General features: G+C 37.0%; 1 protein-coding gene across 1 annotated transcript; it reads right to left on the reverse strand.

Annotated features, from left to right (window-relative positions):
* Nucleotides 1-563: 563 nt before the first annotated feature.
* On the reverse strand, nt 564-23,205 carry LOC145940381 (uncharacterized). The gene is made up of 7 exons (XM_083045473.1): nt 22,955-23,205; nt 22,352-22,522; nt 7,155-7,215; nt 4,761-4,832; nt 1,834-1,973; nt 1,597-1,748; nt 564-1,171 (listed from the first exon to the last, which is right to left on the reverse strand). Exons 2-7 carry the CDS (start codon nt 22,470-22,472, stop codon nt 1,100-1,102), a joined length of 618 nt encoding a protein of 205 aa, XP_082901599.1. The 5' UTR covers nt 22,473-22,522; nt 22,955-23,205; the 3' UTR covers nt 564-1,099.
* Nucleotides 23,206-23,659: the final 454 nt, after the last annotated feature.

The raw sequence follows: 23,659 nt of genomic DNA on the forward strand, positions 1-23,659 counted from the left end.
CTTTTAATGATTAAAAGAACGTTTTCAGAATAGCTATTCTATTGTGTAAAAAGTTGATATTTTGTTTAAGATATTTGGTATAAATTAAGATATTAAATATTAAATGAATAAATAATAGAAGGAGAAAACATGATTTCTGATGTTTACAAATGGGAGGTTGAATGAAGAAAAAATGAAATCTTGACCTAGTATAACTCGATTGTTCAAAAAGTTTATTTTTCTATAAAAAAAAAACCTGACAAAAAGCTTTCGTTATCTTCGACTCATCTTTTCATGTAAAATCATCTCTTTGCCAATTGATACTATTAATAATGAATTAGTACTGTGTTTAATACCATACATTGCAAATTACAATAGAACAATCTTAAACAGGATAAAATAATTTTTCTGTTTCTATGTTAGGAACGAAACTATACAGTCTGTGATATTAAGAATGGAAATATTTCATTCTTTTTCTTATACTTGATGAGTTTTATGAGATTTGCAGATATTTTTACAAAATATTTATTAGCAATCGCGTAACGTGTATACAATAATTTAATAGCATACTGAATGATCGCATTATCGAAATTTTTATAATTGTTTTGTACGTATCATGCTATTACAATATTATACATTTGTACCTGTTACGTTCTGATACATATAGAATCATAGAAAATCATCATCTATAACAAACGAATGTCTATCTAAGAAAAATATGCGCATTTTTTTTCATTCCTCCAAACGTGTGCGCACGCGCATACAATATACAATTCTTACTACATCATCAGTGTTTAGATCCTTTTACGCAGATTTGAAAAATCATTAAGTTCAGTATGCTCTCTTCTTTAGATTTAGACTAAATCTCGCATACAAAATCACTTTTCGGTCATTTAATTCGCACAACTTTAGAAGGCATTATTTTGGCCTCGCTCATATCTCTAATCATCTTCGTTTCCTCGCCGCGAGCAAAATCGTTTGCTCTCGATTGACGCAGGATCAGATCGAATCGGAGATTTCTCAAGTCTAAGGACTAAGATAACGTGGCGATTTGACATGTCCTCTGTTCAAGCTCGCTGTCCTCGTCGGTTTCGCTGGCCCAGGAGGGCCGTCGCTCGTGTCATATCTCGCCATCGCTGTCCCCGGGACAGCGCCCTGTTCCTGACACGCCGTCATCGAGAACCTCCGTCACCTCGCGAAGCAGACAATGATTGATAGATATAATCGCGACAAACAAAATTTGTAATAAATATTAATGTGTATTTTGCGCGGCAGAATCTGAATTTATTTCAATACAAATAAGCCAAAACAAAGCGAGTTCATCTCGATATACAAAATAAGTCAGAAAAATTGTAAGAAAAAATTCTCTATGAAAGAAAAATTATATAATATATAAAATATTTCAATATTATCGAGGATCTCAAATTTTAAAATGCAGGTCAGTCAGATATTGACCTGTATTAAAGAAATGAGCTGATAAATTTCTAAATTGTAAATATATATGGATTTTCTTCTTCTATATATTCCGTCAAACATGAATGGATTACAAGTGCGGACAGATTTCTTACAAGATTTATCGAGCTCAACGGCGGACGCAAGGATCTTGAGGATACTCACTAGGACTTCCTCGAAGCGATCGTAATTGTCCTGTCTGGAGTTCAAGAGACTCTCTCCTACCGAGTCGGTCCCGGCGTTCGATTGGCAAGGATCTCGTCGTCCTAGCGCGCTCGATGCAATATGCAGCAAGGACAGTACCGCCAACAGACCGGCTGGGAATCATATGTATATATGTATCAGGAAATTCACACAGGGACATGAAACGAGGAATCGCTGAAGGAGTTTGCGTTCTCTTACCCGCAACATAGGAGAGCCAAAGTCTATTGGGTCGCCATGCTAGGACGCAGGACAACGGTAAGTACAATAACGCTCTTCGCCAGCCTCGCGTGGTTATCAGGACATTGGACCAACAACGCGAGCAAAAAGAATCCTCGTTTCTGCATAAAAAACAATGCCAGAATTATTTTTTTTTCCCCACAGGAAGAGATTCACCAGTTTACGAAATTACAAATATTATTTTAGAGAGAAAGAGAATAACGTGTGCCGTGTATTTAAAACAAATAAATTAATCGATCAACTAAATACTAAATCAATTAATATACACATTTCACGCATACATAAACACACGCTATTTATTTGAGTCAAATAGAATTGTAAATTAACTTTTTTCATTCTCGCACAAAGCTTTATTTTAATCATGCATATAATATATGTGTATATCGAATGTCGATTTAAAGCTATAATTAATTTTATTTGCCAATAATTTTTAATTATTAATTAAATGATTGACGTCAAGAAGAAGCAAACGAAATGTATGTATATATATACTCCGGAGAGAGTTAATACTTGCAAATATTGTAGAAATATTTACATGAGCAGTGATGCGTGCGCAAGAGTAAAGAGATTATCCGATTTACATTTGACAAACAAAACTTTTGCACAGACAAGCAATCAGCTTTAGTTCTTGTTATAGCTTCATCAATTTTTATTCAATTCTTCTTCTTCTTTTTTAAGGAGCGGAACAGCAAGACGAGTTCTTCATTGACCAACCTCTCGCGTCGTGGATACTTATGTCGCTCATTACTAAATTGAATTCTGATTGTACAAAAAAAGAGAAAAACTTTTTACTTCAAAACAAAAAACTTGTCAATATCTCATCATAAATTTAACAAATTTTACAATACGTTCTCTTAATTGTATGTTGCAAAAGTTTTATGTAAAAAATTGATCTTTTCACGAAAAGGTTTAATCTTTTGATAAAAGTATTGAATTTTTATTTGTCGACATTTCAGACGCAAATTTTATTTTTATTTACACACACACATACGGTATATGTATGTGTGTAATTATTATATTAAACCATTGGCTTACATGCTCGGTAGCGATTTCGTTTGTAATATAATTTCGTGGAAATATCCGCAGTGAGCATACTGAGGAGGAAATTATTTGGAAGCCACTTGCCAAAGCTTCGAAATTATCAGAGAAATTTCCGCGGAAGTAGACAGTAATTATCACATGCGTCTGGAAAAGTAGCGATATTAGTGCTCACGACAGACTGCTAAATTCGCCTAATCAACAGTTCGCAGAAGATTAATCCTATTATGACGACGACGGAACGAAGAAAAGCATCGATAGTCATCTTTTTATACGACATTGCGAGAACACACAAAGATAAGGGTCTTCTCTTTAAACGTGAGAATCGAGAGAAAATAATGAAACAAAAATCTAATTCAGAGAAGAATTCCTCTTTTTCAATACTTCTTTAGCACACAATCACAATGTATTGAAATATTTTTAATTAAATTATTCTCTGAATGAATTTTTATTCCCGTGCGATAGAAAAAAAATAAAAAAAAGATCTGCGAAAATGTGTTGCTTTTTCTCTCTCGTCCCTCCCGCTCGATCGGAGACAATCGAGCGGAAGGTGGATGGTGGATCCTCTGTGCAGGGTGATCGATCGCTCCGACTCGCAGTTTTAATGGCACCGTCGTCGTCGAGGACATAAACTTCCACCGAGAAAGTAACGTCGATGCGATGGATCGCTAAGCTAAGTTGCGCGATAAAACCGTACAACTTCTTTTACTACTTTCTCCCCTAGCACATACTAGAGCTATACCAAGCTAAGCTAGGAAGAATGCTGGCGACGTCGTCCTCATTGGCCGTCGTTCCGCGCTGATCGATACGAGCAACTTGGATGGCAACTGAAAAGCTGATCAGCCACGCGCGGTCAATCGAGGTATAATTTTTTGATCGAAAACGTTTAACCGAATTACCTAATATTGAACATCGAAGAGAGAGATGTAAAACTCGTAATTCAATTTATAAAAAATATCCGCGATAAATTAATCGTTAAAAATAAAGAGAGATAAATTCGCACACTCACATACGAATCAGAATAATATCTTCATTCTCGATTAATTTTTTTTTTTTTTTTTGTTTACACAGATTTCGTCCCTTAACTTTAGAGATACAAAGATCTGAATCTCAAAGCCAAGCCTTGCTCGCGTTTGACGCATTTATCTGGTTTAGACAGACTACTTGTAAAGGCCTCGTCTTTTGCATCGTAAAGCGTTATCTAGTCGCTTGCCGGTGGTCCGCGCTTCCTCATCCGCTCGTCGGGAGAAACGCGGAGAAAACTAGGGCAAACTTCCGACCTGGTTGGTAATTGCCGGCTGGCTTTGCGTTGCTTCTTTTCCGTGTTATCCTGCCACGGCGGTTTGGACTCGACGATAGTTCCCCGGGGCCCTTTTAACCCCTTGCGCGCTCGTCCAGCTTATCGTTTCTAATATACACGAACCAGTTTCGGGCAATTTGCAAAGTTATATCTCGATATTTGTGTTACATTCGTGTGAGTTATATTATACCGCGGAAAATATATATATATATCAAAATGTCTCATATCTTTACTTAATTTATAAAATTATTATATTAATATATAAAAGTTTTTAAATACAATATCCAATAAACTAAAATACACATCATGTATACAAATAAATTTATATATTAATTTAATTAATTTTAATCTAACTCATTAAAATTTAAATATTAATTCAAAAATAACAAAATAAATTTAAATAAATAAAAATATAATATATATATAATATAAATTGGCGAAATAGAAGAATATAGATAATAAATAAAAAAAGAAATTAAAAGAAAGCAATATCTTTTTTTTGCATATAACAAGATCTTGTCAAAGCTATTATTTCTTTACACAGGCATACCTGACGCAGAGTTGCACAAACAGTGTGATGGCCCAAGTTATTTCGAGGAAGAAGATCGCGCCCGATGCCGCCCTGTAATTCAAGATGTATATTTTTGAATTAAGAAAGCTTCTCAAGTTGAAGAGAAAACGGAAAGTACGGTACGAAACTTTGCGCTCCACGGATCGAATCACACGGGTCGTAACAATTTAACGCGCTCGTCTTCGCCAACGACAACTTTTCGAAGGAACGCGATGGAGACAGGGAGAATCGGGATAAGAAAAACACATAGAGTAGCGAACTTATAGTTTCTATAAAGGACCCAGGGCCGCTCTTTACACAGATATACGAGGACATAAATAACAATAATTATGTTATAAGAGAAAAATTCATGTCAATGTCAATATCGCGGAAACGTGATTCGACTGTGTCGGTCGTAAGGGAGATTTGCGATTTGTATCCCGGGGAGAATCACACGATGCCCCATGCAGTGTGTATTATCAATGATTTAAGGGCGCCGACTGCCTCTTGCGTAAAACGCGAGGGAGGCTCTGCGTAAAAAATGTAAAACATTTCTCTCAATCTCTCCCACTCGCCGCGATATTCTTCCCCGGAAGTGTGTATAGAGCGAGCGAGTGAGATGCCAGTGGAAAATTGCAGTGAGCAATGTCGAAAATATTTCTTTTCGCCGTCGTGGCACTCGACTTCATTGCGCACATAGATGATATACATCGGCGCCGTCTGTGAAAAAAATGCGGACACCAGAGAGTATCTAATTAAGAGTTATCGTCCTTTTTCTCGAAACGCGGAATTTTTTATTAGATCTTTCGCGATTAATGCGAAATTGTGTCGCATAAACATTGTCGATAAATTAAAAAAATTGTACGCGTGATGTAAAGCCACTTTAGACAATCTGACAGAATTTATAGGACAATCGTTTCATTAAGGCTCGATTGCACCAACATTATTTTAGCTTTAAGTGAGACTTAAATATGTATCTATCTTTATCTTTCTTTCTAAATAAATAAAGACAAACATATATTTAAGTCTCGCTTAAAACCAAAATGACGTTGGTGCAATCGGGCCTTAGTCTTATATCGCGTGTGAGTTTTTAAAAATTTTTTCTAAAAATTATATATCCTGTGAATTCTTCATGAATGTAAATTGTCTAAGGTGAGTTTTAAAAAAATCTATCGAATCACCAAAAGAAATGAAAATTGCAAAGATACTCTAAAATGCGTATGTATTACATTGCAAAATTTATCAAGCTTGTTCGGAAGATTATTACGTTGAACTTATCGTTTGATGGGGAAAGACTTTCGACCTGTTCACTTTTTCTTCTCCGTGACCGAGTAAATACCTTGCCTTAAAGATAATCTCGTTCCAGCATCGCGCTTCCGTTTCTGATAATCTAATCCTTGAAAATCCCAGTCGTAAATTAGATTTCCATCCGAGGACGGATCGAATCGTACGAATTGCTCGATAAGTAAGAACGGCCGTAAAGATTTTCAGCGTCGTTCGTCGCGCTTAATTATTACACTGCTAGTACACTCGACAAAGCGGACTCTCTCATCTAGGAATCGTAATTAGAGCACACAACTGAGAGTACGCAAAGCATAAAAGGCCAAGAATAATGGAGAGGATATGCCGTAGATAAATTAGAAGCTCATGTTTAGCCCTTAAAAGCGGAGTGTGTTACTCCGCTCTGTTTACATAAATAACTTACATACACGGGTGTCTCTTATTACGAATATCTACCATTACTATATTATACTATTATTTACATAACAGGATGCAAGAACGAAAATCGAGTGCGTCCTCGATAAGTCTCGCGTAAGGTCCCAAAATTTCAGCTATTTTATCAGCTTCGTAGAAAATTTCGAAAAAAAATGTCAGCGTTATTTATTTTTGTATTTTGCAGCGTTAAATAAATCTCGACGACATAACTCTATATAAATTAAATAATAATAATAATAATAGTATAATATTGATAATAACTTTTAAAAGCACTCTCTTGCAATACTGTCGAGCGCAATACAATCATTGAACGTACTGGGTTGTCGCTGCCTCTGACAGATGGGCAAATAGCCCTGCAAGAAACAGATGAATTAAAAGGAATGGACGGAAATTTCTCTTTTGTAAAATTAAATCACTCCTTCGTATAATTTCGGATTCGATTATAGAGAGATCCGAAGAGACCCGAGGAGTTTGATTTCGCGGGGATGACGTTTACTCCCCCGTCGATCCACCACCCTTTGATTCACCCACCCTATCTATTGTATATAGCCCGGTCTTCTTCTTCGCGAGACGGGATCTAAATGTGTCGATATGTCGCGGAAATCGCGATAACGCGCGCGCAAGAGGCTGATAATGCGTGAATTGAATTACGGTATACGCATGTTGAATTATCCTCACGTAACGTAAAGCCCCATGACGTGTCGATGGTACGCCACATCCGCGCCGACGCCGCACACAACTGCAACAGACAGAAAGAGGATCAAAAAGATTGCATCTCTCCCGCATCTATCCCGCGTCTGATGAATTCCATCTCGCCGCGGTATAACCGATATTTCGCAGGCGATCGATCTCCTCGATCGTATTTTACGCCGAACGAGATTCGCGTAATTTATAACCGCGGTTGCAGCTCGCATACGAATCTTCGCGAAATATATTTCGACTGCGATAAATTGCACGATTGCTTCACAAATATATATATGTGATGATAAAATAAAAATAAAATTCTTTTTTATCTTATTTATCGAATAGTTATTACATTTTTTTTCTAACATTACATCCTAAATATTTATATATTAATTTCATATTGAATATCATTTATGTATAATTTTATTCGGTTATTATTTATATGTCCTTGACTTAATTATCTTCGCACGCGTCGGATAGAAAGTTGACTTTTAATCTCAGTTTAATACTTTAAATTTAATACATATTTAAATTTTTGTTAAATATTTCTCTCGACATTCTCTCTCTCTTTCGGAAAATTTTATATATCCATCCATCTTCTCTGTAGAGTGAAACACCGATATTCCCGCAGGATACTTCGCAGCATAAATTCCCCCCTCCGTGTGCTTCCGTATGCATGCCGGTGCATTAATTACCGCTTCTGAAATTCGCCCATGCATTCCAAACGTGTGGAACGTGACGAACGTATACGTCGGAATCTTTTGCCGTTTGTTATATATAATTCGTTACGATAATAAATGTTGGAAGAAGAAACGACGATTTTAAGAGCGCGAAAAAATTTCGAGAAATGTATCTTGTCGAAAATGCGCCGCGCATATATTCTGCCGAGAGACCTCTTCATCTTAAAAAAGAATAATATAGATTATTACATGTGATGTTAAAAATTCGAAAAATATCAAGCATCGAAAGACACGAACGTATATTTAAAAAAAAAACCGTGAAACCATATTACAGCAAGATATCGAGAGATCCCGATATAAATCCTCGCGCGCGATATCTCGGTATAAAATTATTCTATTCTGTGAACGTTGGAGAGAATACATACGTGTTCTATGCAAGTATCATGTGCACAATGGATTGACTATATTCCTGCCCTGACAGGAAATCAATACAGTAGGTTCGAACGGGATTTTTTTTTCTCGCCAAGCAGTGGTTCAATTTGAACGCCTACTACAGACAAGGGGACAAAGCCGATCATCTCGAATCAATGTAATTGCCCCCATAGGAGAATGCACGTTGTACATGTCAGGCGATGCCTCATCCTCGCGTCACAAACACTGTGTTGTAAATGAAACGAGCTGCCAAATTTTCGACACGAGAAACAGATACGCGCGCATCTTCTAAATATAATTTTTTTTAGAGCAAAAAGAGATGCAGTTATTAAACCATCCGGGTGTGAAAGAACTGCAATTTCTCGATTCAATAATTTAAATTAATCGAAATGGAGATATCGCTGGATCATATACAGTACATACGATCCCTATACATATAATATCTAAAACGTCAAACAACGGTGAATGAACGTATGACGGTGATAATTGCAAGTACTTGGATCTCTGAAAATGGTGCTCTATCAATCCGACGAGATGCGACTGACTTTACGTGACGAAATTTTTCGAAAATCCGGATCCTTGACAGTTGAAATTTGCGAATTTCGATCGATTCTGTGAAAAATTCTGAAAAAGAAGATTTAATTAAAGTGTCTCGGTGTCTTTCTCTCGCATACAAGTTTTGCGAAAGCTCAGCGAAAGCTCTATCGTCAACACGGAATTTTCGGACATACATGTAGAACACAATTTAAGCCGGATCAGAGGCAATTTCTGAACAACGAGGGAAAACGAGGGAGATATCAAAGAGCAGTTCGCGAAAGGTCCTAATTGCAGAGAGCGGGTCTGGATCAAAGGGTTTCTATAAAATAAAATAACCAACTTGCGAACAAGCAATTACATGAGCTATTAGAGAACTTTTATTTGCGCCACCATGTTATACAAATGCAATTATAATTTTGCAATAGTTAATTGCATTTGTAACACGGTGACGCGAATAAAAACGATTTACTCTGGAAGCGAAACTTCGCAATTATCGACGCAGCTTACATTTTTCCTTTCGCAAGAAACTCTTGGCGAGGGGAGATGCACGTGTATATATATATATGTGTAAACGTGTGTGTTTGCGGAGAGTCCAACGACGAATTTGGGGAAACGCGAGCGCGATGTATTATTCAGAGGACGAAGTCGCGTGAAGTTTAATAAAAGGAAAATCCGACCAGAGGACGACGCGTGCATTTAGGATCTTTTCGGCTGTCGTCGAGAAGAGAATACTCGCGGAAAATTTTTGCGCTTCTTCCCCGCACCCGTCCATCTCATCTTCTTTCCCCCGCGGTATGTTCTTATTTTATGTATTTACGAGCTGGCAAACCACCCCGGAAGAGGCCACGACAAAATTCGCTGCCATAACCGGATGATTCTCGCTTCCGCAGGAGATGATGACAAGGAAAGAGGAGAAGGCCGTTAGTTTTATTCGGATAATTCCCTCAACTAGCTTGATTCATCATTAAAATTGAAACGATAAAGTTTTTTTTTTTTTGCAAAACGTATCTGCAATCTTGCAATTGTTAATTGCGTTTGCAACATGGCGGCGCAAATAAAAGTTCTCTAATAGCCCGTGTAATTATTTCTTCGCGTGTCGGTTATTTCATTTTATAGAAAAGAAAGAAGAGAGGAAAGAAGAAGTAAATAGACGGCTCGCGTAGTCCGTCCCATTGAAAGCATATATAATATAATTAATCTTTGATTAAATTTTCTACTTTACAATTTCCATTATGGCTTTAATTTCCGTTCCGAGGCGACTTTCCGAATATAAGTAAATAAAGTCTTGAAAAAAAAAAAAATAATATTGGCGAGTCCGCGTTTCCCAGAATCCGGAAACTCGCAAGATTGGCGGGTTCTCTCGTGTTCCCGTGTTCTGTTGAACATGGGACGTGTTCGCCGGACGAACGTTCAACGGAACAAGAGTCCGGTCACCTGTACGATCAGCGTCAGAATAGTCGCGAGTGAAATTTCCGGAGCTTGTCCTTTAAGATGCGATTCGCCGGAGGATATATCCATTATCTTCCCAGCGACAAAAGAAGGTCGTCATCCGCGACTTGGTCGTTCTCTCGAAAATTAGATCTTCACATCATCTACAATCTACATGAACGGGATATTTTCTCTCGTACGCGAACGAGTATTTTAATGCCAGGCGCTGCCACGATGATTAATTCGATTGAAAAATCAATAACCGCTTAATCTCGCGAGAAAATGTTGATGTAGAGCTGACATTTCACCAACGTTGATTCAATTACACTAGGCCAACGAAAGCATAACACTAAAGAAAATTATATGCAGAGACAAAGTGTCGATGTACCGAGAGAGAGTGAGGGTGAGAGAAAGGTTGGACGGCTGCGAGGTGGAAAATGCAAAAGGGGAGAGAGAAGGGGGTGATGGTCCGCTCTTTCGCGAAAGCCTGCTTAAGGATGAATAGTGGACCAATAGATCGAGCCTTTTCTTCCTTAATCTCTTCCTCTGTCGCGGGAACGAAGACAGATTGGCGCGATTGGATTCCTATCTCTACTCGATCGTCCAGCCTTCTCGATATATATATATATATATATCTTCCTCTTTTTATCTCTCTCTCCCTCCTTTTTTCTCCCTCGTCGCTTTGTCCCGTGAAAGCAAATTTTCGCGGCTAGCAGCGGAGCGGAGTAATTCAAATTTCCGGTCTCGGATTCAATTAGAGAACGCAATTAGCCGCGAACACTCACTCGTGTCGTCAAGGGTGTCCCTCCTGAAAGGACGAAAGCGCGCGCGCGATAATTAAGACGGACCACTCTCGAATATATAATTAGACCAATTAGCTTCCGGAAAGTGTCGCTCTCCTGGCCGACCGATATCACTCTGTGTAAGAGGGAACAAAACGTATGTACAACGGGAAACAACACTCCTCGCCGTGTTTCTAGTGTCTTTGAGTTGGAAATCAACTTCACGCGCGAATTGGATCCCAAACAGAGGTGATAAAGTTCTCCGCTCTCGTTTTCAGTTAATTAATTCCAAGAAAATCTTGCTCGCACAATTGATTCCAATCAATTATATCTTTTTTTTATTTTAATTATATCTTTTTTATTTATATCAATTATATATTTAATCAATATTTATGATTTCAATCAATTATATTTTTTTCATCTATAAACTGATAAATTTAAAAAAAACTGAAAATGGAATCTTAGACGTTTGACGCTTCCTTCCTTCTCAAAACTCGACGATGCTGAAAAATCGTCGTAGCGTAAATATATATATATATATATATATATATATATATATAATATATAGGGGGTCCTCTTGATGTACAGAATTGAGGTGGAATTAATTTAATCCACGGCAATCGAAGGGAATCCTCTCTCGCCCTCCGTCCTCCGTCGTCGAGACGATCCCGCGGATGCGTCGAACGAGCGCGGCGTCGCGTTTCCGGCGACGGAGGATGGAAATTGAGTTTCGCCGAGTTTTCCATCGCGACGATTCGATTTGTCCCGCCGTGACGAGCAGCATCAAAACTTTCTCGCGCGCAAGAGGGAGAGAAAGAGATAAAAAGGACGACGATCCCCGCGTCGCCTCGAGGTCGCGATAAAGCGGACGGAGCAGAAAGAAAGCGTGGGAGAAAATCGGGTGAACAACTTTCGCGAAATGCGCCGCCTCGCTTAGAAAAGATCCGACGTTACTAACATCTCCTTGGAAAAAATATATATATACGTGCCTGCGATATCTTGGTAAATGTTTGACGAGAAAATCTATATGATGGTAGAGAGGAAGTACCTCAATCTCTTCTCCCCCCTCCAATGCACATTTTACTTTATACATTATAAATTTCTGTTTGCAGAGTTTGAATGTTCGCGGAAGAAGAAACGTTAAAGAGTGCCGAAATTTGTCGGTAATAAATATGCCGTGCAATTTTTCTTCCTCGTATTACGCATGCATATATATACACACGTGCAGAATGCATCACGGGAAATGCGACGCATCCGCGAGTTCTCAACGAATTTCGCGTACGTTCACAATAGCCTGCACTTTAGATTGTGCGCGATGAAGTAAAAAGGAAAGTGTGAAAAACATCACGGTATATGTGTGTATATGCGCACATAAACACACACAAATGTGGCTCTCACAGAAATTAAAATTGAAGAGAGCGACTCGCAGTTAATTCCCAAAGTGCCGAGAAAATTTTTGGCTCGGCGAAACTTTCGCTGTAATACGCAGGAAAGTAGATCGACCGGTGTTTCGTAATTTTTGTAAGTAAACTTCGCTTTTTCCTCATTTATTTTTTGGACTTAATCAATCAGGATACGATATGTATCGAACATATTGAAGGATTGCTTAGAGATTCGATCCGAATAATTCTGATATTTCTCGCATAGAATTTCTCATATTTTTTATATGGCGCCTCGGTTTCAACCCTTGATCGCTCTTATTGGATGCTTTTCCATATGACGCGATAAAGATATTTTTATACAGCCTAATAAAAATATTTTTACATCGAGCATTTCAATGCGTGTAATATTTTTTTATTACAACGAGTTTCTAGAATACGCGTGTAGGGACATGATAATATAAAATGCCAGACTCCCCATTATCGTAGTCTCGCCCCGGCTCTGCCATTATATGTTGAATTATTTGGGCCGATAGAAAAAAGCTTGGAGATATAATATATATGTTAAATCTTAAAAAGTAAACATAATTATTATTTTCTTATATTAAACTTTTAAAAAAGCATATTGGAGCATATAATTAAAATATAATATTTTAACTCGGTGACAAATTATATAAGTATATTTGCCAACATATCTTTATGCGCACATTTTTATTATAGCAAGGCACAGAGCTAAATTGAAATTGTTTTCGACGTTCGTAAATAGAATTAACGCGTAAAAATGGCTTCGATTTTTGGCTTTATTTAGAAGCCTCTCCAGGAATAAGGCGGCTTTCCATAAATATAGGTAAGACCAACATTTTGGAATAAATAATCTCTCAAATTAAACGTCGACTCCTCTTCGATCCTGAATTACGGTAAATGGGAAGAAACGCGTGTTCCTCGGCCATTCGTGTTTCGCTCCTAAAATTGCGCGATATATTTCGTCTTCTGGAGATGGCAAGAAAGGCAAATCTCCTATCGAGAGAATATAGTCTCATTATCGACGACCCCTTTACGTGCAGACGCGTGTACCCTGTGTTGGAACAAGGAATGAGACCGTTCTTCTCCTCTACGACATGGCTTTAAACTTTACCGCGATGAGTCCCCGCGGATATAAACTTATGATTCACAGTATGTCAACCCACAGGGCGAAGTTTGCAGCTGCGCGTGCGAATTTCCACATGGTTTACACCGGCTGCACCACCCTCTACAAGGAAGATCCTAAAGGCAGTGAATATACCTAGGCAGGCATTATCTCTTTACGCCAGAAGCTCCAGCTTCACGGATACGAGCGCGACATAAGGAGATTCAAACGAAAGAGAGCAAAGAGAGAAACACAAACAAAGTCATGTATAAATAAAGCCAGGCATCAACTCTGCACTCTCCTTTTTTTCGTGTATCGAATTATCGAGAAATTTTTCCAACCACTAAAGCTTAATTTTTCCGCAATTACGAAGCCATCAACGAACACTCGAGGCTGCACGAAATATAAAAAAATAACGAATGTTATTTATAAAAAAAGAAAAAAACGCGAGAACGTGTATACCCTATAGCAATATCCTGCATATCGCACAGGCGAAATATATGCATATATACGCGAATTTTCCGTGAAAACTTTCATAACCAACTTCGCAAAACCTCGAAACCGCATTCCATCGAGGAATGCGGCGCTTATCGAGAGAGTTTCTGCCTTTATTGCACTTCGACCTAAAATTTGAAACACATTCTCGAGTAAGAGATATCTAATCTAGATGTAGAGACAGAAAACAGAGCGAGATGTCAATTAATTTTGACTATTTATATAAAGCGATCCGTTATTCCTCTATATTTTCGACACCGCTTCTCTTGCGCTTCAAGGAAAATACGAGAGATTTATCTTGATTATTTCTGAAAGTTTGCTTTTTCACGAGACGTTGATATTGCGTTTTATACATGAACAGCGCAGGGACAATTAATTAAACCATTATCTTGGGACAAGCACGTTGTTCAAATTATTTCTCGGAAAAAAGAAATCACATAAATTATTGGTTAAAGCTATTTTGCGAAAATAGTGTGAAAAATATTGATTAACACGATTTCACAGATACAAATAACGCGCGATAAGAATAAAAAGGGAAAAGAATCTGAATAAAAATAGGATATAATTGCGAAAATGTGACAGTTAACGTGGAAATGTATCCTCAAATGAGTTTAGTCAATTTTCACTTACCAAAATCGAGAAGAGTGTCGAGCTGTTTATATTGTATACAATTTCTACAATTTCAATATTAAATATTTTCTTTTTGATGGTAATTGTAAAAAAAATTAAATTAAATATAGTAAATTTAAAAATATAAATATTAAATTTAATGTAAATAAAAAAATTAAATATAAAAATAAACTTTATAACGTCTATAAACTACTTTAAATTATATATAATTTTTACATAATACTGTTTTTCTTAATTTTATCAATACTAAAAGTTTTTAATTTGCGTGTTTATATGTAAATGTACTGTGTGTGTGTTTAAATTTAATACACATTGTGTATTATCTCATCAGAATATTTTCATTTGCGCTACTCACGTAGAATAGCTTCGCGGAAGTATGTTAATTATTAATTAAAATAAATTATTATTATTATTATATTTCCACATTATTGTAAAATATGGAGATATCCATATTATCTTTAATGAATAAAGAAACTCAGTATCCTACAAAATCTCACAAAAATATTAATATAAAATATTAATATTCCGTCATCTCGCTTCAGTTTCCGTTCCCGTGTAAAGATAATTTAAGACACAGTTAAAATCGAATCCGGATGCGAGAATAAGAAAATATCCGGCCACCGGAAGATTTTAATGAGATTTTTGCTTCTCATCGCTCGCATTTTCAGAATTAACGAGCACAAAAAGCTGTACGTATAGCTACCGTGAGCTTCTTACCGCGCGAAGAGAGAAGAATCGCGAGCTCTTTCTCGCATTGCTTCCATATATATCGCTTAAAATATCTCGCCGCGACTGAAAGATTACGGGGAAAAAGAGATGAAATGTTTCATCTGCAGTAAATTCGAGTTAACGCCGTTTTTGCGGGACACGCGGCTAAAGGAATCGCGCGATAAATCCAAGCGTCTGCATTTGCATTCGCGCCGCCACATATGCTACTTTTCGCCAAAGTTTCGGAATATTATTCCACATTGCCTCTCGAATCTACGCTGCTGCGAAACTGCCGGTTTATACAAGTTTCGTAAAATGAGAAAAAGAGTGAGAAAAAATAGAGAAACTCTGTGATACCCGATAAATCAATTTATTCGTATTTATTTAGTTTTTTATTTATCAATTTATTTTATTTTATATATATATATTTCTTTATACGTTTATATATTTATTAAATATACATATACATATATATTATTATTTTATTTTATTATATATATTATTATTTTATTTATTATATATATTATTATTTTATTTATTATATATATTATTATTTTATTTATAATACTAGAACAACACAAGCGCGCGCGTAGCGCATTCTTCGGTTTTATGTAAAAAAGAATGATATTTTTATATAAAGTTTGTTTAAACTTGATTAATATTTTTTGATAAAAGTCAGCTGATTAAAGCATTAATTTGTTAATTAAATTTTAAAATAATAGTACGTAATATAAATTTTTAAATAATATGTTTTAAATAAAATGTTATAGTACTTTAAACTCGATTAATTTTCGCGAAAAACGTTTAAACTTTGAATTCAAAATTTAAGACCTGTGTAAGTCGTAGAACATTCACTGTGGGCGCGTTTTAAGGGTCTATTCAAGACCTACAAAATGAGCAGCGAATGTCCTACGACTTACACAGGCCTTAATTTTTCAATTCAAAGTTTAAACGTTTTTCGCGAAAATTAAGACCTTGAAAAAATTTTTTAAATGAAAATCCGCCCATGCCTATTGCTTTACGACTTATAGTTTGATTAATTTTCGCGTATAACATTCAAAATTGAAATTTTGAAATGTAATGTAATGTAATGTCTTTGATATATGCGAGTATCGACTTTACATCTTCTTTTTAATAATGGATAATATATTATTCATTTTATTATATATATATATTTATTTTAATTTATTTTTTATTTATCAATTTATTTGCAGTTGTTTATGTTTTTTTTAAATTTATTTACTTATTATAAAAAACATTTAATATTGAAAATGATTCATATAAATCTCTGGTAAAGGAATATGTATAGGAAAAACATTATTACCTTGATAATTTCGCGGCTAAAGTTGAGTTTAATCCATTTTCGAGAGTTACGGTATCCTATATCGCTGGATGCACAATACGCATTCCAATGGGGCTCGACGATGAAAGATGTAATTTGTATTGGCCGCGGACTGATTCTCGGCGGCGGATAATCGCGGTTCGTGCACAAATTAGCGGTGATTTACGCCTCGATACGAACGGCAAGTGCACTCACGCACGCGATATACTCCCGCAAACGGGGCTATAAATTATCGTCGCGATTGCCTAATTGCGCCTAATTTTACATTTCCGTCCTCGCAAACTCTCGCTTCCAATCCAGCCGAAATCCGCATGTGTCTATACTCGTCGCGATTGAATTGAAATTAATCACGTTTAACGGTATCTATTACAGATTATCTTGGACATTATTTGTAAAATATCCTCATTTAGCTGGCTTTTCTTTATAATTGTATACCTCTGATGAGCGCGCGCGCGCGCGCGCTAATTTGCGAGACGAGAATTTTGAATATATTTATGTAATTATTTATTTATATTTATAACTATATATATACACATAGGTGTATATATATGTATATACACAAATTGATGGATATTGAGCACATTATTTATTTCACAATATTCACCAATTGCCTCGATAAATATGTATATCATTATTAAATGTTTCTCAACAATTTATTAGTGTATTAAATTTTAAAAATAATGACTATATATATATGTAATTATAAATTGTATAATGGACTACATCGTGTGAACAACGTGCCTTGAACGCGAAAGGAGCAAAGGTGATCTATAATGTTTACGTTGTAAACAAGCCAGCTAGGACGACGAAGTTAATCAGATTGCAGTTTATAATTTCAGGATGCTGTGGCAGCGATTTCGACACGCGATGCCAGCAAACTCCCAAAACTAATTAAAATACTCGAATGTGAGATCCAGGGCTTGTCGAATTGCGGATAGAGGAGCAAGCCTTGCTCCAGTTAACGAGTATCTCTCCGTCACTCTCTCTCTCTCACTCTTTCTCATTAATCTCGAAACCCTACAAACTCCAGAAAGCACGCGGAAGAGCACGTGACGGAGTCAAGAGCGCGGTTCGGATCTAAAAAAAAAAAGAAAAAAATGTATCCAATTCCCCCAAAAAATCTTCAAAAGTGGAAACGATACGATGAAGAGAACGGGAAAGAACAGGATTGCATCGACAACCTGCTCTCGTCCGGGAAAAACTCCGGGGGACGATACTCGAACGATAGATATATATCTAACAAGGACGCGTGCAAAGTTCGGTAAGCTGTTCCGGTGGAGCTTCACGTGCTCAAAATACCCAGTTTATCCTCGTTACTGAGTTACGAGCAATCGAAAGTTCGGCGCTCCCTCGGGTCGAGTTGAACCCCCCGTTCGACATCGCCGAGGACGCTGACGGAATGTGTTTTCCTCTCTTCATCTCGACCGTCGAACCATTCGCGCATCTACCTAGTATTCGACTATCACGATTTTCGATCACTTCGACGACGACGATTCGAGTACGTGATGTGTCACGGTGTCTTCCCCGGAGCGTTTTCTCTCTAAGCAAGAGACTGCGAGCTTCTACAGCGAAATAATGTATTTTCACAGAGAGAAGCTAAAAATAACAGACATAGGGACTGATTTCACGACCGAAATCCTTCATCATATCCGAAGGTTATCAAGTCTCGCTCCTTCCATATTTATGTCTCTTCGTGTTTTGCGTTCGAAATTCTATCGCGCGATGAATCGATCGCCTCCTTTGTTCTCCGCCACGGAGAAGGTTTCATCCCCGTCTTCGTTAACGTGCGTGATTCTATCCGCGAAAGAGAGTAGGATTACCTCGGTAATTTTTCAGACGAGCCAATTTTGCGCGATCTAATACAATATAATAACGGTATTTATATATAATATATATATCTCTCGCAAAAGATACCTCGCGTATTTCCCGTGTGTATCGACATTTCTTTTTCCGTAAAAAAGCTCGACTATTCGCGCGCAATTTCGCGATAAGTCTTTCGACGTACACCGCGACAGTAAATCAACGACGGTGTTTTATCGACAGCGCCGTCTAAAACGAGGGTGCAAGTGCAAGGAAGCCGTGGCGACGAGGGGGTGGAAGGGGGAGAACAGGATGGCCCGAGGCTTGTTTTCCAGTTACAAGCGCGCGGAAAAACGCGGGCGAAAAGCCCTCGACTACTGACTGCGGCTTTTCCGCATCGTCGCCCGGCCAAGATAACGAAATGCCGATATCTAGCTGTACGTATAAATAGCCCTCGATATTTATATATATTTGCTCCACTCGACTTTCTCGAAATTCTATAAATTCCAATTGTGGTCAGAGAATTGCGCTGTTTCTCTCTCCGTCTATCTCCACCATGGGCGATTTTATCCGCGTGCGATTTGAGAAGATATATCTAGAGGGAGAAAGGGGCCACATATAGAATTCCATCTCTCAGATTTCCGCCTCCCAGTCCTAAGCAATTCGCTCTTCCCTTTCAATTTTGAATTTCCTTGACAAACTAACGTGAGCTTTTTCTCGACCCTCGACGTTCTCTCTATCAGCCCGCGATGAAAGAGTAATATGTATCTCCGCGTAAAAAATTTACGCGTCAATTCGCGCAGCGCGAAAGCATCGTATCAGAGTACAGGGGGGTGAGGGTGGTATTTTTTTCTTTCTTTCTCACCCCTTTCGGATTAAGCGAAAAAACTTTTGGTATTGCAAATGCGGGCGCATCTCGCGTGCCAACGGCATAAATAACGGTCGGTTTGCTTGAGGCTGTCAGGCAGTTTTATGCTGTCGCTTGCGGTCGCGATGCAAGCTGCAGCTGCAGTTGCACTGTCCGTTTTCGCGCTGCTCTTTATTTATTTCCACCGATATTTCCATTTTCCAGCGAGAATAAGCGCCGCGACGAGAGAGATTATTACGCGGCCGACCAAAACGTAATGACCAGTAAATTTGTCTCCATCTCTCTTTCTCCCTCGTGTTATATAATACTAATCTATAAATTATCGGTCGCGTATATGCAATTGTTTAACCACCGCACCGCGAATCGTCAACAAATTTAAACTGACTAAATCGATAAAAACGTCGCGAAACAAGTCGCGCGTGCGTCATTATTATGCAATGGTAGAAAAAAAAAAGAAGAAAAATACGGCACCCCGTCGAGCGGGATGAATTTGTTACACGGGAAAATATTTTGCTTTTTACATTAATTCGCGAACACGCGATTCCTGCGTGTCTAGAATAGTTTTGACAATAGGTCGCTTTGTTTTACGTCGCCGCTCGCGTAAAATATTTCGTTTCGCACTTCGTGTTGACCAATTAAAAAAAAAAAAAAAAATCTCCGAACTCCCCCACGGTGCTTTTCCACCGAGAGTCGTCGTCGACACTTTTGTGAGGGTGGGTGACAAATAGGCAAACTACCGAGACAGAGTTATGTTTGTGCGACGCGATATTTACGGTGCGATCACATACAAAGAGGAAGAGAGAGAGAAGGAGATCTCGAAAAAGGAACGGGGGTCAGTAGGAAAAAATTCGTCAAATTCCCTCCCCCCAAAAAACCCATGAAATAGAAACATGGAATATACATCCTGTATATACAATATATTCCGCACAGCCGAATCCGCTGCGGAATTCCGGCTAGCGATTCCCTAATCCTCGCGGCCATTTGGCACTGGAAACTGCGCACGTTGATTAAACGTCAATGGCCTGTTACAAGATCGAGATACCGCCGGTGGTCTGAACATGATCCGCCGATTCCTCGTTCGACCGATCGCGCACACTAATTGCACCTCCCCCGTAAGGGAGGGTTGTTGAATGTTATCAATTAAAGCGCGACCACCAAAGCGCGATTGTCGCGGGCAATTAATCCCGTACCGTAACCGTTTCGGATCGTCATGAGATGAGTCAGCAGCAACGTCGCGACATCGCCCGACGTTTCGATGGCGTTTCCGACGCGACGGTTTTCGCAAAAAAAAATATAAAAAAATATAAAAAAATAAAATAAAATAAAAAACCTATCGCCATTCATTCGGGGATAATGGACCATCGGGAACTCCATCGGATCTGCCGAGAGTATTTTTCGTTATTGTTTGTCACAGCGTGCGGAAAGAGAACGGGGGATGGAGCCCATCAAAAGCAAAGAAAACACGTGTCATCAATATAGGAACTTGACAGCCCGACGATTATTAAGCGTAAGAATCCATTAGAGGACAACTTTTGCGTTATTTTATTCAATTATTGTTTTCAATTATTTATGTTTAATATTAGATGTATCGATTTATTTTATTTTATTAATTTTGTTAACATATATTTAGACATATTAGTTTAATATATTATATTAAATAAATTACTTTATACATATATATGCGAATCTGTTGTAAGCTCTTTGTAAATTTAAAAAAAAAACATTTCTTTATATATATAAAAAAATTTAACATTTTTTCTATAAAGCGTAACTTTTTATAAAACCAAAAAAATTAATTTTATTTAGATTAATCAGACTCTGCATGTACAATAAATAATTAATATTATTTCAATATAAATAAAAAGAAGCTAATAAGAGTCAAACGCGAGATAAAGGCGCGAATAAAGAACCTCCGAATTAATTTTAAGCATTATTTACTAGTTGAAAATATATTTCAATATTATTACTTTATTAATATTGTTCATAATATTAATATTCCTACTAATATTCTACATTAGATATATTTAATTTTCAATATTATTTAAATGCGATTGTATATATTTCTTTTTTGCCATTATTATTTCAGACGAATCTCTCGAGAGGATAGTCAAGTACAATAATTTTTGAGAAAAAAGAACTACTACACGCACTGACATTTTTGCGGTTACACCGTGAAAGAAAACAATTTGAGAGCCCAATGGTGGCTATTTAAACAACATCATTGAGCGAACCGCGAGGGAGGTTGTTCAAAGGATCAAGCTACTGTCTTCTCGCTGCATTATAACGATCCATTAATATTAAGCAGATGTAAAGAGTCCCGCAAATAGACAAGCTGTTTTCATTACCTTTCATGCGGTAATGAAAAGTGGAGTGTTTTTCGCGCGTCATCCTTTCTCGTTCAAAGTAGAAAAGAGATCGTTTTCCATGGGCGGCCTGGGGGGGGGGGGCAAATGCCCCCCTTGGATTTTAATATTTTAATTTTTTCAATTTAGAATAATTTTATAATTGTCAACCAAATAATTTTTTGTTTGAAATTTATAACATAAATATATATCGAAATAGTGTGGTGTGTGTGTGTGTACACCATACACACACACGTACGCACACCTGAGTATATGTACACAGTACATGCCCCCCCCTAGAAAAAAGTTATAAGGGCGCCCATGTCGTTTTCTATCCCGCCGAGGTCTTATTCGAGATAAAATTTGACCGAGCGAAACTCTACTTATGTTAGACCATTTGACAGAAATGAGAGAAAAACAATATATATATATATATATATATATATATATATTTTTATTATATTCTTTATGATATAATTAAATATTAAATCATCATCCCCCCCTCTCTCCCTCGCGCTTGTCGCTTTCTTTTTCTCCCTTCTGTTAAAAATTCTTAAATTTTGTCGAATCTTCTTCTCCACGTATTTAATAATACATCTTTCTCTCGCGACTCGATGAAAATTTGATAAATTATCGACTCACCAACAGCAGTGCACACCCCGACGATTCTTGTCATCGTCGTTAGATGATGCGTGTCGCTCGGCCTTTCGTAGGTAGACATATCGCCGACGTCCTTCGCCAAGTCCTTCGTTTGAGTTATCATGGGATGTGCGATAAATCTCTCCGTTTATTTCACGCCTTTCAACAAAGATTCTGTGCAAAAAAAAAATATATATATATAAATAAATCGCTCTTGTAATTATTCTAACCTTTCTCTCTTAACCTTTACACAACTTTGAATACGCATGGGAAAAAAGTCTTTACATAAGTGAGGTTATTAATATATACCTTGCATATTCCCTATTATACGATTATTATGTAATATCATTCTGTATAAAAAGGATAAACAATATATACACGACATTTGTATTGAAAAGAACACAAAGGCAAATTAATTTTCTACTTGAAGAAATAATATTCTTCGAAGCTGTAAATGTATCTAATATCGTTGCTCTTTTTATACAATATAAAGAAAAACTTTCTCGCTGACAATGTTTCATTGTTTTGGATTGGAAAACTTGTTGCGAGTTCTCGATGCTACTTTTATTTCGCAAATTTCTAATTTTTATTTCGAATTTAACTCACCAAAATTTCCACCGGTCGTCAAAACGTCCTTCACCATCGCAAGCTCGCGCGAAACTGCAAACGCGTCGCGGGAAACGTTTGGCGCCGCGGCGCCAAAAACATCGAACATGCGCAAACGTCACTTGGCATTTGAATTTCTTGTCAACCGCCTCACCACGTGTTCTTCGAGAATAAACAAAATATTATTATCGTACTGTTATTAATACAAAAGATAAATTTAATAAAGATTTTCACGCATTTTCCCCTTTGCCATATAATTCTGCTATATATTCTCTATTTTATATAAATATACATATATATATATATATATATATATATATATATATATATATACACACACACACACAAATATACATGTATATATAAATAGTTGGCGCGTATAGCAGCAAAAAAAGTTCAGCTCCAGTTAGTATTTTTATACTTTTTTTTATGCGATATATATTTAACTTTAGCGTTATGTATAACATGACGGAAAAATTAATGGTCTTTATATATTCAATACATAGTAATATATATAAAATATAGTTTTAAAATTGAAAAAATTATAACAATATATTATATCAAAGGATCAGTATTAAAAATAATCGACCAAACTAGCACAAATTTTTACACTTTATTAAAAGTTTTAATAAAGTGTAAAAATTTGTGCTAGTTTGGTCGATTATTTTTAATACTGATCCTTTGATTATTCTACTAGCGATATTA

This window comes from Prenolepis imparis, unplaced genomic scaffold, assembly GCF_030444845.1.
Source record: "Prenolepis imparis isolate NDT839.2.m4 unplaced genomic scaffold, iyPreImpa1.0 SCAF_9, whole genome shotgun sequence".
NCBI classification, from domain to species: Eukaryota; Metazoa; Arthropoda; class Insecta; order Hymenoptera; family Formicidae; genus Prenolepis; species Prenolepis imparis.

What these genes read in the sequence shown, in the direction of transcription:
- LOC145940381 (XM_083045473.1), bottom strand. Translation starts at nt 22,472, where the DNA reads ATGATAACTCAAACGAAGGACTTGGCGAAGGACGTCGGCGATATGTCT. An exon ending in GTCATGGGGCTTTACGTTAC is followed by an intron (nt 4,833 to 7,154) that starts GTGAGGATAATT and finishes CTTGAATTACAG; the next exon opens with GGCGGCATCGGGCGCGATCT. An exon ending in TTTGTGCAACTCTGCGTCAG is followed by an intron (nt 1,974 to 4,760) that starts GTATGCCTGTGT and finishes TTTTTTATGCAG; the next exon opens with AAACGAGGATTCTTTTTGCT.